The 13,221-nt window shown below is 45.1% G+C and overlaps 2 protein-coding genes across 4 annotated transcripts; both read right to left on the bottom strand.

The window, feature by feature from the left end:
• Positions 1-49: 49 nt before the first annotated feature.
• Positions 50-4,165, bottom strand: cdyl (chromodomain protein, Y-like). 3 transcript variants are annotated; one of them, XM_068709281.1, is made up of 7 exons: positions 4,036-4,165; positions 2,449-3,142; positions 2,106-2,356; positions 1,719-1,891; positions 1,430-1,640; positions 1,183-1,326; positions 50-1,003 (listed from the first exon to the last, which is right to left on the bottom strand). In XM_068709281.1, exons 1-7 carry the CDS (start codon positions 4,057-4,059, stop codon positions 845-847), a joined length of 1,656 nt encoding a protein of 551 aa, XP_068565382.1. In that variant the 5' UTR covers positions 4,060-4,165; the 3' UTR covers positions 50-844. The 3 variants fall into 3 exon arrangements, with proteins under 3 accessions (XP_068565382.1, XP_068565381.1, XP_068565383.1); XM_068709280.1 differs by having other exon boundaries at positions 3,961-4,036; XM_068709282.1 differs by lacking the exon at positions 4,036-4,165 and adding an exon at positions 3,922-3,997.
• A 1,008-nt stretch (positions 4,166-5,173) lies between these two features.
• LOC137871449 (protein disulfide-isomerase tmx3a-like) lies at positions 5,174-13,221 on the bottom strand. The gene is made up of 17 exons (XM_068709247.1): positions 12,948-13,221; positions 12,565-12,615; positions 11,863-11,911; positions 11,425-11,467; positions 10,962-11,085; positions 10,593-10,638; positions 10,403-10,483; positions 10,126-10,225; positions 8,942-9,019; positions 8,529-8,595; positions 8,244-8,342; positions 7,236-7,293; positions 7,106-7,159; positions 6,964-7,020; positions 6,091-6,220; positions 5,928-5,996; positions 5,174-5,338 (listed from the first exon to the last, which is right to left on the bottom strand). The coding sequence occupies exons 1-17, from the start codon at positions 13,219-13,221 to the stop codon at positions 5,174-5,176; spliced, it is 1,545 nt and encodes a 514-aa protein (XP_068565348.1).

Below are 13,221 nucleotides of genomic sequence, written 5' to 3'. Positions count from 1 at the left end.
ACATATCTCATAACGATGACATCATATCTCATAACGATGACATCACTGATGTCACTTTACAGACAAAAACATTTAATTAATTTCAAATGAAAGAACAGAGATTTACTGAGTGTATTTAATTTTACACGAGATAAATTGATGATTAATAACTTCAGATCAGGTCCTGGACTCTGGTCCAGATCACAGTTCAGTCAGTTCACATGAATCACAAGCCACACCCACATAATGCAGCATCACAGTCTCTTCTCAGGTGTCCATATTTACCCACAATTCATCAGTTTTGATCAAACTCCTTTGATGAGACTGAACTCAGCGCCCCCTACAGTCGTCTGAATGACTGAACAGTTTGTCCTGAAGGGGGCGCTAGAAGAGGAACCAAACCCACCAGAGGAAACGTCAGCATCCACTTCCTGTTTATGTTCCTGTCAAAGATCACGTCCATTTGATAAGTTCTCTGGTTTCAGTTTCATGTCTGTATCCAGTACAGACGAAGGTCCTGGACAGTTAGCCTAGCTTAGCACAAAGACTGGAAGCAGGGGGGGAACTGCTAGCCTAGCTTAGCAGAGGTCATTTTCTTCATGATCAGCCCCGTGTGTCCTGATGGTACCACCCAGTAAAAAGCATTTAAAGCTGAACAGCAGAGGACCCAGGATGGAACCTTGTGGAACCCCACAGGTGAGTCAACATCTGACTGGAGGAGAACCAGAGGACACAGAATTCTGCTGAAATTATAACTTAAATGTTTATAACAAAACGAGGAAACGTTCAGTGTTTCCTGTCCAGCTCGGAATCTGCTGAGTCAGAGGAACTGTTCCCGGTTCAGGTCCAGATCGAGGTCCCGGTCCTAGCAGAGCTCGGTGCTCCTCTGCAGGTACTGCAGGATGGAGTCGGTTCCCTCTGATGAGCCCCAGACCCTCTTCAGGGCTTCACACTCTCTCTCGTTAGCTTGTTCCAGAGCACCGCGGCTGGTGTTCCTCATCAGAGCTTTAGACTCCTTTAGAACCTGCAGGACAGGAAGTGGAACCACCATCACCACATGATGGGTTCTATCATCTAATCACATATATACAGATGATGAAGAAGAAGAGATGAGGAACGACGATACTTAAAACCCAAAGTGTGAGATATAGATAGATAGATAGATATAGAGCCACACACACACACTGTAGTGTATTGACTGACCTGTGAGTCGACCGTGACCAGTTCTTTGACTCGCAGCATCACTTCCTGTGTGAAGGTTCCCGGCCACAGAACCTGAGACACTAATCCTTTAGAACACGCCTCCTGAGCCGTCAGCTTCCTGCCACTCAGCAGCAGCTCGTTAGCCTGAAACGGAACCCGTTACCTTAGAACACCAGTGGTTATGCTAATGAGGATGATGGTGGTTATGCTAATGTTAATGAGTAAGGTAAGGTAAAGGTGGACTGACCGAGGCCAGGCCCATGACGCGGGGGAAGGTGAAGGAGGAGCATGCGTCAGGCGTCTGACCGTAGGAGGCGTAGGGCGTCTGGAACCAGGCCTTCTCATTGGCCCACACCACGTCACACAGAGGAAGGATGGCGGCCCCGAGGCCGTGAGCCGGCCCGTTGACCGCCGCCACGATCGGCTTCCTGAACTGGATGAAGGTGTTGACGAAGGTCCTGAGGAAGAGGAGGTCAGATGTCAGAGGTGAACGCTCACTGATGACATCACACGGGGCTTCTTCCAGCAGGCGTTACCTGATTGTCTCGGCCATCTTGATGCTCTCCTTCTTCCTGTCCTCCGTCAGCCGTCTGATGAAGTATAGGAAGTCCAAACCGCAGCAGAAGACGCTTCCAACGGCGCCGAGTAGCACCAGCTTACTGTCATCAGATGCTGCTGTAGCCATGGCACTCTGGATCTCCTTCATCACCTGAAGATGAGGAGCATAGGGATGTTACGGTGTGCTCTATACTGTGGGGGCGTGGTCTTATAATGTGAGTGTGTGGTCTATACTGTGGGGGCGTGGCTTCACCTCAGGGTGTGGTCTATACGGTGGGGCGTGGCTTCACTTCAGGTTTTATAGTTTGTTAGGGCGTGGTCTTATAAGGTGGGGTGTGGTCTATCCTGTGGGGGCGTGGCCTCACCTCCGGATTGAGCGTGTTGTTCTCAGAGCTCTTGGTTGACAGCAGGATGTGAGTGAAGCCATCTTGTTTCTTCACCACGATGTCCCGGTACCGGTAGGCGCTCTCCGTCTGTCGAACACTGAACCTCAAACGTTTGTCGAACGCCGAGCGTTCCTCCAGACGACGCTTCCCTGTCGCACTGGTCGCCCCGGTAACAGCACTCTGCACACCTGACGTCCCATTGGCAGCTACAACCTCCATCAAAGAGTTACCTGAAGGAGAATACATCAGTTTATATGTTACATCAGGTCTTCATGCCGCCATCTTTAATATAAGTTGTGAAAGGCCCTCTGTTTAAGCTTACCTGTGCCGCTGAGGGAGCACATGGCGCCAGGTGCGACAGGTACTCGTGGTCTGGTTCCCATGCGGGCCCTCTCCTCTCCGGGCCCCAGCTGGACCCCTGCAGGTTTCTCCAGCAGAGCGACCTCAGGTGGGACCAGGTGAGCCTCCTGAGCTCCGGCCTCCAGACCGTGAGCCGCCTCATCCAGACGGCTGTTCATTGGACTCTTGGGGACCAGGATCTTGATGCCGGACTTGGACAGGTCCACGCTGCGGCGGGCCGAGCCGGCCGGAGACACCGACATCAGAAGGCTGCCGAACCGGCCGACCGGCGAGCGCTGCTGCGAGCTGACGGAGGCCGAGCGGATAGGTCCGAGGGCGAGTTTCACCTGATCACATCCTCCAGGTAGACCTCCGACGATGTCACCTCCGATGATGTCACCTCCGGCGATGTCACCGTGAGCCGTGGGCGGCGGCCTGCAGAGCGGTCTGTGGGCGGGGCTAAAGCTGCGGCTGGGGAAGCTGCGGGTGGACCGCAGCAACGTGCCGTCTCTCTGCCACTCAGCGTACCGACGGTTAAAGTCGTGGACGTAGATCATACAGGTGGACAGGTGAGTCTCTGGCTCCCAGGTGTCTCCTTCTGAACCGTAACCTCTCCACCGGACCAGGTACTCGACTTTACCCTTCTTACTCTTCCTCCTGTCCACGATCCTCTCCACCTGGTGGAGACAAGTTAACCTTTTAACTTAACTAGTAACTTAACTAGTACTAGTTTATACTCACATTAACCCTTTAACTTAACTAGTGCTAGTTAATACTCACGTTAACCCTTTAACTTAACTAATATAAACCCTTTAGCTTATCTAGTACAAATCCTTTAAATTAACTAGTATTAATCATTTTATTTAAATAGTATTAACCCTTTAACTAAACTAGGACTAGTTTATACTCACATTAACTCTTTGACGTAACTAGTATTAACCCTTTAACTTAAGTACAGAGCCTTTAACTTTACTCGTATTAACCCTTTAACTTAACTAGTACAAACACTTTAACTTTACTAGTATTAACCCTTTAACTTAACTAGTATAAACCCTTTAACTTAACTAGGACTAGTTTATTCTCACGTTAACCCTTTAACTTATAGAGTAACTAAACTAGCACTAGTTTATTCTTATATTAACAGTGAACCGTGCTGATTGTTTGTCTTTGTTGATAAGCTCATTGGTTAACTGATTGATAGTTATAGTTAACTGATCGATAGTTATAAAGTATTAATAACCTCAGAGTTCTGTCATTAATCACAACAGTCTGAACACGTTCACTTTTATAAACTGTGTGACAGACGTCTGTTAGCATCGAGCTAGCACTGAGCTAACACTGCGTTAGCACTGAGCTAAAACTGAGCTTACTCTACAGGCTAGTTACAGATGCTAGTTAGTACCAGACTCAGCCTCACTAACGAGTCGTAAAGCTGCTAACTAACCAGTTAACTAACCAGTTAACAAACCAGTTCTGAGGTTCAGCTGCTCCTCACCTCGAAAAGTTCACAAAGTTTAACTCTTAACTCCGACCTAGCTACTGTTAGCATTTTAGCATTAGCTCGCGTCACCTCGTAGAACTCTTCCGTAGCCATGGAGACTGTGCGCGTGCACGAGCAGCTTCCAGAAGCTTCTTCTTCTTCACGTGAGAGAAGGCTGAAGACTGTTTAGCTCCGTTAACTAGCTGTTAGGGTTAGCACGGCGGCATGACGCATCACCCGGTCTGACTCACTGACCTTCAAAATAAAAGCTGAATATTTCATTATTTCTTTCAACGTAAAAACCCATTAACGATGACGTCTTGAAAACCCCATTAGGATTAGCCATCCCGTAATTTAAACCTTAATCATTGTTCACAACAGTCCTTTGTTTATACAGTAAACCCATTAAAATGTTAAAATCTTTAATAAACTACAGTCCATGAATGTTTTTCAAATGAATTTGTCCCAGATATCTCAGAGCTGTGACATGAACCTTTAATAAACTCAAATAACATTTACAACCACCATGGTCCTAATCAAAGTACTTCTTCACTGGAGAGTAAACCAGGATCAATATGACAATGTAGGCTGGAATATTTTTAAATGCTCTGAAGATGATTAATAACTATTTGTAGTTTTATAAAATGTCGCCTTCAGTTTAAGTTGATATCAACAGAAAGTCTGAACTTCAATGATGAACTGATCCAGGAGATGGACGCAGATGTGGATTCAGCCGGGAATCAAACCTGTGTGACGCTGGAACAGAAGGTGTGATGATCTGGGAGTCGGGATCGGACCCCCGGGATCAGACTAAGTGGTAGCCTTACGGACTGAGAGACTGTTTGGATTTCTGGTTAAGTGAACGTCTTTACGGCTTATTGCCACGAGATCAGCCAAAGATAAACGAAACAGAGACCTTCAAGATCGCAACTTTATTTCCCTAATTTAAAATTCTTACAATGACAACAAGATAGCTCCTTTGCTGTAAAGTCCTGATTGGCTCCGCACTAGTTGTGATGTCATAAGCCCTCCAGGTGCGTCCAGGTAATTCTGAACATTCAACATCAAACATTAAGTTGACATTGAAATAAAGGTTTTACTTGTAGACAGGCGGGGTTGAAGTGTTTTATTTGATCTCAGGTCAAAGACAAAAGAGATGATGGTAAACTATTCTGGGTTTAAAGTCTGGATCCCTTTTAGTCGACGGTCCTCCTCCTGATCCACCTCATCAGTCTGACTTTTTGTTGGACCGTTTTGTGTGGTCGTCGTCATCGTCATCGTCGTCGGACATGGTGGGTCGGTTCCTACAGCAGAAGTAGAAGAAGACGGCAACGATGGCGATTGGGAAGCCAACCAGGAAGCAGCCGAGCAGCGGAGTCTGGCTGAACACGGGCTGGAAGGACAGAAACACAGAGGACAGAGAGGTAACAAGTCCATGAGACCAGAGAACAGAGGACAGAGAGGTAAGAGGTCCATGAGACCGGAGAACAGAGGACAGAGAGGTAAGAGGTCTCTGAGACCAGAGAACAGAGAGGTAAGAGGTCCATGAGACTGGAGAACAGAGGACAGAGAGGTAAGAGGTCCATGAGACCGGAGAACAGAGGACAGAGAGGTACGAGGTCTCTGAGACCAGAGAACAGAGAGGTAAGAGGTCCATGCGACCGGAGAACAGAGGACAGACAGGTAAGAGGTCTCTGAGACCAGAGAACAGAGGATGGAGAGATAAGAGGTCCATGAGACCGGAGAACAGAGGACGGAGAGTTAAGGGGTCCATGAGACCGGAGAACAGAGGACGGAGAGGTAAGAGGTCCATGAGACCGGAGAACAGAGAGGTAAGAGGTCTATGAGACCAGAGAACAGGACAGAGAGGTAAGAGGTCCATGAGACCGGAGAACAGAGGACAGAGAGGTAAGAGGTCCATGGGACCAGAGAACAGAGGACAGAGAGGTAAGAGGTCCATGAGACCAGAGAACAGGACTTACAGTCAGTGTGACTTTGATGTCATAGACGAAACGTCTGGCGCGCTGATAGACGCTGTTTCCTCCCTGAAACTGAGAAGTCAAACAAAGAATCAGATTTCAGAAATAATCAAACCCGGCTGTTAGATCTTCTTTATCGTCCTCCAGGTGAGTCTGGAGTCCTGACCTGGATGCTGCCATCCAGAACCCCGTTCAGGAAGTCCAGTAGGTGGCGCTCCGTCTTTACAGCGACCGGAGGCAGGAAGTAGCCGTCACTGGACAGATTTACCACGATGAAGGAGGGCACGACCACCTCACTGACAACGACAAACATCAGGGGAATGGAAGTATACTGAAGTTTACTGAAACGTCTCTAGTCCTTTATGTCTCTACATGGACATCTCTACATGGACATGTGAGACTAGACTTTAACACACAGTAACAACTCTTAGTTGTCCAAGTCCCAGTGTCCATTGAGAAATGTTGGCTAGAGAGGTTAATGACTAGATACCTTAAGAACTAGAGACCTTAAGGACTAGAGACCTTAAGAACTAGAGATCTTAAGAACTAGAGACGTTAATGACTAAAGATCTTAAGGACTAGAGACCTTAATGACTGGAGACCTTAAGGACTAAAGACCTTAAGAACTAGAGACCTTAAGAACTAGAGACGTTAATGACTAAAGACCTTAAGGACTAAAGACCTTAAGAACTAGAGACCTTAATACCTACAGACGTTAATGACTAAAGACCTTAAGGACTAGAGACCTTAATGACTAAAGACCTTAAGAACTAGAGACCTTAAGAACTAGAGATGTTAATGACTAAATTCCTTAAGGACTAGAGACCTTAAGGACTAGAGACCTTAATGACAAAAGACGTTAAGGACTGGAGACATTAAGGACTAGAGACCTTAAGGACTGGAGACATTAAGGACTGGAGACGTTAAGGACTGGTGACCTTGACCTTAAGGACTGGAGACGTTAAGGACTAGAGACCTTAAGGACTGGAGACCTTAAGAACTGGAGACGTTAAGGACTGGGACTTAAACACAACCTTACCCCATCACGAGTCCATTGATGTAGTCACTTCCTTCCATGAAACCAAAGTAGAAGTTTCTGGACAGACAGAAAGACAGATTCAGGTTTGTGTCTCAGTACTTTGTCCTATGTCTTCGTGTCTTAGTGCCAATGAAACTCTGACCTGCTGTAGAAGTCTCTGTAGTCTGCAGACACTTTCTCCACGAGACCTTTATACCTGAACAGGAAACAGGAAACGCATCACAGTGAGGTCGGAGGACAGATGATGTCATGGTTAAGTGTTGCGGTATTACCTCACGCTCTCCTCACACGGTGTCTTCTCCTCCACCAGCGCCAACACCACCAGTTTACCTGTCGGACAGAGGCGGAGTCACTTCACATGAACCAATCAGCAGCCTCGGAGCTGCAGTTCCTCTGATGTCCACTAGATGCTGCTGTGATCTGACTGTATTCACGTGAATGATAAACCTCTACAAATAATATAAATATAAATAATATATAATAACAACACAGACATTTACATTACATATTACAATAAAACATAAATAATGCTCAAATTAAAGAAATATTAATAAACCATTTACAACTGTTTAATAGAAGATAGTTAGAAGATAGTTACTGCTTTACAACTAAACTCCTTTTGTTTGGGCTTCTATCCAAAAACAAAACTAGAAAAGTTTGCTTTGTGTTTGTAAAATTGACCCATTAACCTCCGGCCCAAAATTACAGCACAATATTCAGTTTTATCCAATAAATATCTGTTTACAATTAAAAATAATTAACCTGATGAGGGGCAACCATTCAAAATGTACATTTACTTTTTAAATCTGTGAAATCTTAAATTTTCCAATAGCAGGAGTAAACATTTAAAATGTTTTTATTTAATGTTATTGTGTAAAATCTTAAAATTGAACTAGACTGTGCATTTGTTGGAGAAACACGAACCAACTGGAGATGATTTCAACCGTCACAGTCGCTCAATATGATAAATTCTGACATTTAAAGTTGTCTTTGTATTGTGGCACCACTGACAGGTGAAGTGCTTTATGTGTGAATATTAATATTTAGTGATTGAAGAAATGTGGCAGTGTTTTATACGTGGCCACATGGGGGGCGCTACTGAGCACCTGACCAGGGTGATGTCATAAGCATCATTTCACTCTATATATTTAAGATATTGATGCTTTTATGGACACAAGTTTGTGTGAGGAGAGGCTCTTCTCTCTTCTGATGAGGAAGATCATCAGGTTTTCACAATAAAAGTCCAGTCAATGCGTGTTTCCCTGTGGGTGAAACATTACCTGACTCTCCCATAGCGTACAGAGTGTAGCTGTCGATCCTCAGGTAGTTTGGGAAACGTTCTCTGTTGATCCACGACTTCAGATCACCATCAAGTTCCTCTGAAGCACAAATAAAAGTCATGAAAGAGCAGTCTCTCTTGGTTAAAGGAAAACCACGGTGCCTTGTGGTTAAACCTTCTCTGTCCACTGAGCCACAGACAAACCTACGTTGTATCTGAGATAGAACATAATGAACATCAGTCATCAGTTGTGTAACAGGAGGCCACTCAGAGGCCAGTGTCTTACCGTCAAAGGTGAAGTAGGTTCCATCTTTAAAAACAACCACAGCCGGCAGAGTTGGGAGGGAGACCACCTGGACACATGGACCAGGTTTAACCAGAAACACTGACAAACATCACCAATTCAGGTCGAGAGACATTTTACATCTTCTGTATGTAGGTACCGTCCTATAATGTCCTCTACCGTCCTCTCTTGTCTTCTATCGTCCTCTACCGTCCTCTCCTGTCCTCTCCTGTCCTCTATCGTCCTCTACCGTCCTCTACGTCCTCTATCATCCTCTCCTGTCCTCTACCGTCCTCTACCGTCCTCTCCTGTCCTCTACCGTCCTCTACCGTCCTCTATTGTCCTCTCCTGTCCTCTACCGTCCTCTACCGTCCTCTCCTGTCCTCTCCTGTCCTCTACCGTCCTCTCAGTCAAACCTTTGGCAGGACGTCTCTGGATGAAGAGAAGAAGAACGTATGAACGATCAGTTCTTCTGCTGCTGACGTGTAGTTTCCCTAAAAACACACCAGAGTTCAGAGGTCAGCTGTGTGTGTGTGAGTGTGTGTGTGTGTGTGTGTATGTATATCTGTGTGTGTGTGTGTGTGTGTGTGTGTGTATACATACACACCCTCTCCAGCTTTTCCTCCCCTCCCAACCTTGTTACGTCTAACCACCCCACCACGTGCTCCCTTGACCCGATCCCTTCCCCTCTTCTTCAGTCTATTGTGACTGGACTCCTTCCTTTCTCCTCCTCCTTCCTTTCTCCTCTCTCCCCGTTTGCATCCTACCTGACGGGTCGATCCTACCAGGTGACCTGGAGGGGGGCCGTGTCGGAACCACGCACGCTGACTACGGGGGTTCCGCAAGGTTCAGTCCTGGGCCCCCTTCTCTTCTCGCTCTACACAACATCTCTGGGTTCTGTTATTCCCTCGCATGACTTCTCCTACCATTGTTATGCCGATGACACCCAGCTGGTCTTGTCGTTTCCCCCCGGTGACACCCAAGTGAAGACGCGCATCGCTGCGTGTTTGGCTGACATCTGGAAGTGGATGACGACACACCACCTCAAGCTCAACCTAGACAAAACCGAGCTACTGTTCCTCCCGGGGAAGGGTTGCCCGCACCGGGACCTGTCCATCACCATTGATGATACCGTGGTGACGCCGACTCGGACTGAGAGGAACCTGGGTGTGACCCTGGATGACCAACTGTCATTCTCAGCAAACATTTCATCCGTTACACGCTCCTGCAGATTCCTGCTCTACAACATCAGGAGGATTCGTCCCTTCCTGACTGACGAGACGGTGCAGGTTCTCATCCAGGCTCTTGTCATCTCCCGCCTGGACTACTGCAACTCTCTACTCGCCGGAGCCCCGGCGTCAGCCATCAGACCTCTGGAGCTTGTCCAGAAAGCTGAAGCTCGCCTGGTGTTCAATCGCCCCAAGTTCTCCCACACAACTTCCTTTCTCCGTTCTCTACACTGGCTCCCTGTAAAAGCTCATCCAGTTTAAGACTCTGGTGCTAGAATACAGGGCAGTGAAAGGAACAGCTCCTTGAAATGTAATGTATATCTGTGTGTGTGTGTGTGTGTGTGTGTGTGTGTGTGTGTGTGTGTGTGTACCTTTAGCTGTGATGTGGCTCCAACATAAACAAACATGACATCATGGCGGTTCATGGCGTGTTGGAAGAGCTGCAGACTGCTGAGAGATCGAACCAGCGGCCTGAACGACACGACATAGACGGTCAGACCTGTGATGTCACACTGACTGCTGTGTTGTTTAATATCAAGTTGCATTAAATGACTTGACTCGGTCATTTACTGTAACCAGTGTAATAGTGTTAGCATAGTTGCTAGCTAACGTTAGCATGCTAGCTCCACACTGGTTACAGGTTCTCACCCTCCAACTCGATTAGCAAAGTCCAGGATTCCATCTTTGGTTCTTGGTCCTGAATAATTATATTTCACATCTTTCTTCAACCTGAAAACGGAGAACAGACGTTTATTTACGCTTCATCTATTATAATATATACATATATATTTGTGTATATTTGTGTATTAATGTATTAATAGTTGTTCTGAGGACTTACATGAGGATGGCTGGGTAACCTCGGACCTTAAACTCTTTGGCCAAACCTGCAGAGAGAAACACACCCTGATCACATGGTGGGACTGAAGAGTGAGAATCAGTTTCTACCAGGAGTCAACCTCCGGTTCTATAAAGTGCATTCTCTCTAGTGTCCACCAGGGGGCGACTCCTCTGGTTGTATAGAAGTCTAGTCTAAAATTACTCTACTTCTCTCTTGATTTATTCCCTCAGTAAACATTGTAAACATGAGGTCATGATCTCAATCTCTAGTTTCCAGTCTTTCATTCTGATCATGTTCAACGTGTTTTATACAAACAGCATTGTGATGATGTTTTTATTTTGATGCTTTTATTTTGGTAGTCTTACTGACCGGTGCTGGCCGTGGCGTCTGATTTCCCGACGTTGACCGGAGAGCCGAGACTCCTGAGTTCTGATCCGATCTGATGCCAAACCGGATCCAGCTGTTTACAGAACAAACACCAGGGGGCGTAGAACTGCACAGAGACAAACACGACACATATACATATATATATATATACAAATATATATATATATATACAAATATATATATATATACATATATATATATATACATATACATATATATATATATATATATATATATATATATATATACAAATATATATATATATATAATAAATCAATAATAAATATATATATATTACATACACATATATATATATATATTACATATATATATATATAATAAATAATAAATATCATATATATATATATATATATATTACATACATACATACATACATATATCTATAATAAATAGTGTGGACATCAGGTGAGTTTGTTTTATGTACCTTAATGAGCCAGATGTCGTCGGCTCCTCTCGTCTCCATGAATCTGTTAAAATTATGTTAATGTTCACATGTTATTAACAATCAGCTGTTCAGTAATAACTATGTTATAAACTCCACATGTTCAATGTTCAAACTAAATATTACTGGATGATGATATAATATATATAATAATGTTTTCTGCTTCACTTGTAAAATAAGTTTTATTTTTTATTATATATTCTATAAATATTGACAGAAGAGGTTTAAACTGTGATTAGTTCTAACTCTAAACAAACCTTCTGTTTCTTTGATAAAGTTAACTCCAGCTTGTTCTAGGATGCTTTTACTGTGAAACTCTCTGACACTGAAACAGGAAGCTAAATCTCAGCTTCCTGTTCCTTTGACCAATGACTTCTGGTTTCTTCTCTTCTTAGTAATGAAATAAAACTTTGTACTCACGAATCATCGAGCTCCTCCACGAAGGCCGACGCTGACAGAGCCAGCAGCACTGCAAACAGACAAGCAAACAGACAAACAACAAACAAACAATAAACAGACAAACAACAAACAGTAAACACCAAATAGAGCTGTGATTGGTTGATTGATCTCAGCTAACTGTTCTGGGGTGACTGTGGGTAAGTGGAGAGCAGCTCCATCCTTCAATCAGAGGATCGGTGGTTCGATCCCCGGCTCCGCTAGTCGCATGTTGATGTGTCCTTGAGCAGGACACTTAACCCCACAATGTCTCCGGTAGCTGTGCCTACTGTATGAATGTGATAGAATCTGAATTGTAAGTCGCTTTGGATAAAAGCATCTGCTAAATGACTGTAATGTAATGTTCATGCCTGATTAAATGTGATGAGAGACAGGACTGTCAGAATAAAGGACCTGTTAAAGCAGCAGGAAGCTGCTCACTGGACTTTCAGAATAAAGGACCAGCATCAACATAACCTGAAAGTGCTCCATTCAGAAGTCCCATAATGCATCTGTGAGATGAACACATCTGATTAATTTCTCTACAGCTCTGAGATTAAATCATCCTTCAGTCTGAGACTTTAAACTTTGTTAACCTACACTTCCTGGTTCCTCTGAGCTGGTGGGAGGAGCCTGTGAGGGTTTTTAGAATCAGTGTAAATATGAGTAGTTTGGTGGAGGACGTACCTGAGAGCAGGACCGTGTTCCTTCTGTTCCACATGTCGACTGATGGAGAAGCTGCAGCACAAAGAGATTAACAGCACACAGCTAATCTGCTAACTGCTGACACTGCGCTAATCTGAGGGATTAACAGGTTACATTCAATCCACTGAAGCTTTATTGACATCAGCAACGACACACACACAATCTACTGAGGATGTTAGAGAGACAACAGGAAGTCTGCACAATAGTTTATATTCTTATATTCTAATGTTTGTGATCCAAGAAGACTGACAGGTGTGAGGAAGGAAACAAGGAGGTAAGGAACAAAAAGGGGAGGAAAGGAAGCTCAAATTAAAACCTTTGATCAGTAACAAAACAATCTGAGGACTTCCTCCTGGACATCAGACAGTTTGGTATTTTTTTCTTTAATTGAGTCCTGTTGGGGTTGGCGGTGACGTTGGGGTCGGCAGTGACGTTGGTGTCGGCGGTGACGTTGGTGTCGGCGGTGACGTTGGTGTCGGCGGTGACGTTGGGGTCGGCGGTGACGTTGGGGTCGGCGGTGACGTTGGTGTTGGCGGAGGTGTAGGTGTCCGTGTTGAGACGACGAACAGCAGGATCACTCACTGCAGTGTCCTCCCAGAGAGCAGAGAGTGGACCTCCTGGTCGGGGGGGATGACTCAT

The sequence above is a fragment of the Cebidichthys violaceus genome, unplaced genomic scaffold (genome assembly GCF_023349555.1).
Source record: "Cebidichthys violaceus isolate CVI_PGR_0920_01 unplaced genomic scaffold, fCebVio1.0.p SCAF_141, whole genome shotgun sequence".
NCBI lineage: Eukaryota > Metazoa > Chordata > Actinopteri > Perciformes > Stichaeidae > Cebidichthys > Cebidichthys violaceus.
This window is presented reverse-complemented; position numbering and strand designations above follow the sequence as displayed.

Excerpts from the sequence above, each read along its gene's own strand:
- cdyl (XM_068709280.1), bottom strand. The coding sequence starts at position 4,014 with ATGCTAACAGTAGCTAGGTCGGAGTTAAGAGTTAAACTTTGTGAACTT. Across the intron at positions 1,892-2,105 it reads ACAACACGCTCAATCCGGAG|GTGATGAAGGAGATCCAGAG; the intron begins GTGAGGCCACGC and ends CCTCATCTTCAG. Across the intron at positions 1,641-1,718 it reads AAGATGGCCGAGACAATCAG|GACCTTCGTCAACACCTTCA; the intron begins GTAACGCCTGCT and ends CCTCTTCCTCAG.
- LOC137871449 (XM_068709247.1), bottom strand. The coding sequence starts at position 13,221 with ATGAGTCATCCCCCCCGACCAGGAGGTCCACTCTCTGCTCTCTGGGAG. Across the intron at positions 7,294-8,243 it reads GTACGCTATGGGAGAGTCAG|GTAAACTGGTGGTGTTGGCG; the intron begins GTAATGTTTCAC and ends TCTGTCCGACAG. Across the intron at positions 5,997-6,090 it reads TTCTGGATGGCAGCATCCAG|TTTCAGGGAGGAAACAGCGT; the intron begins GTCAGGACTCCA and ends TTGACTTCTCAG.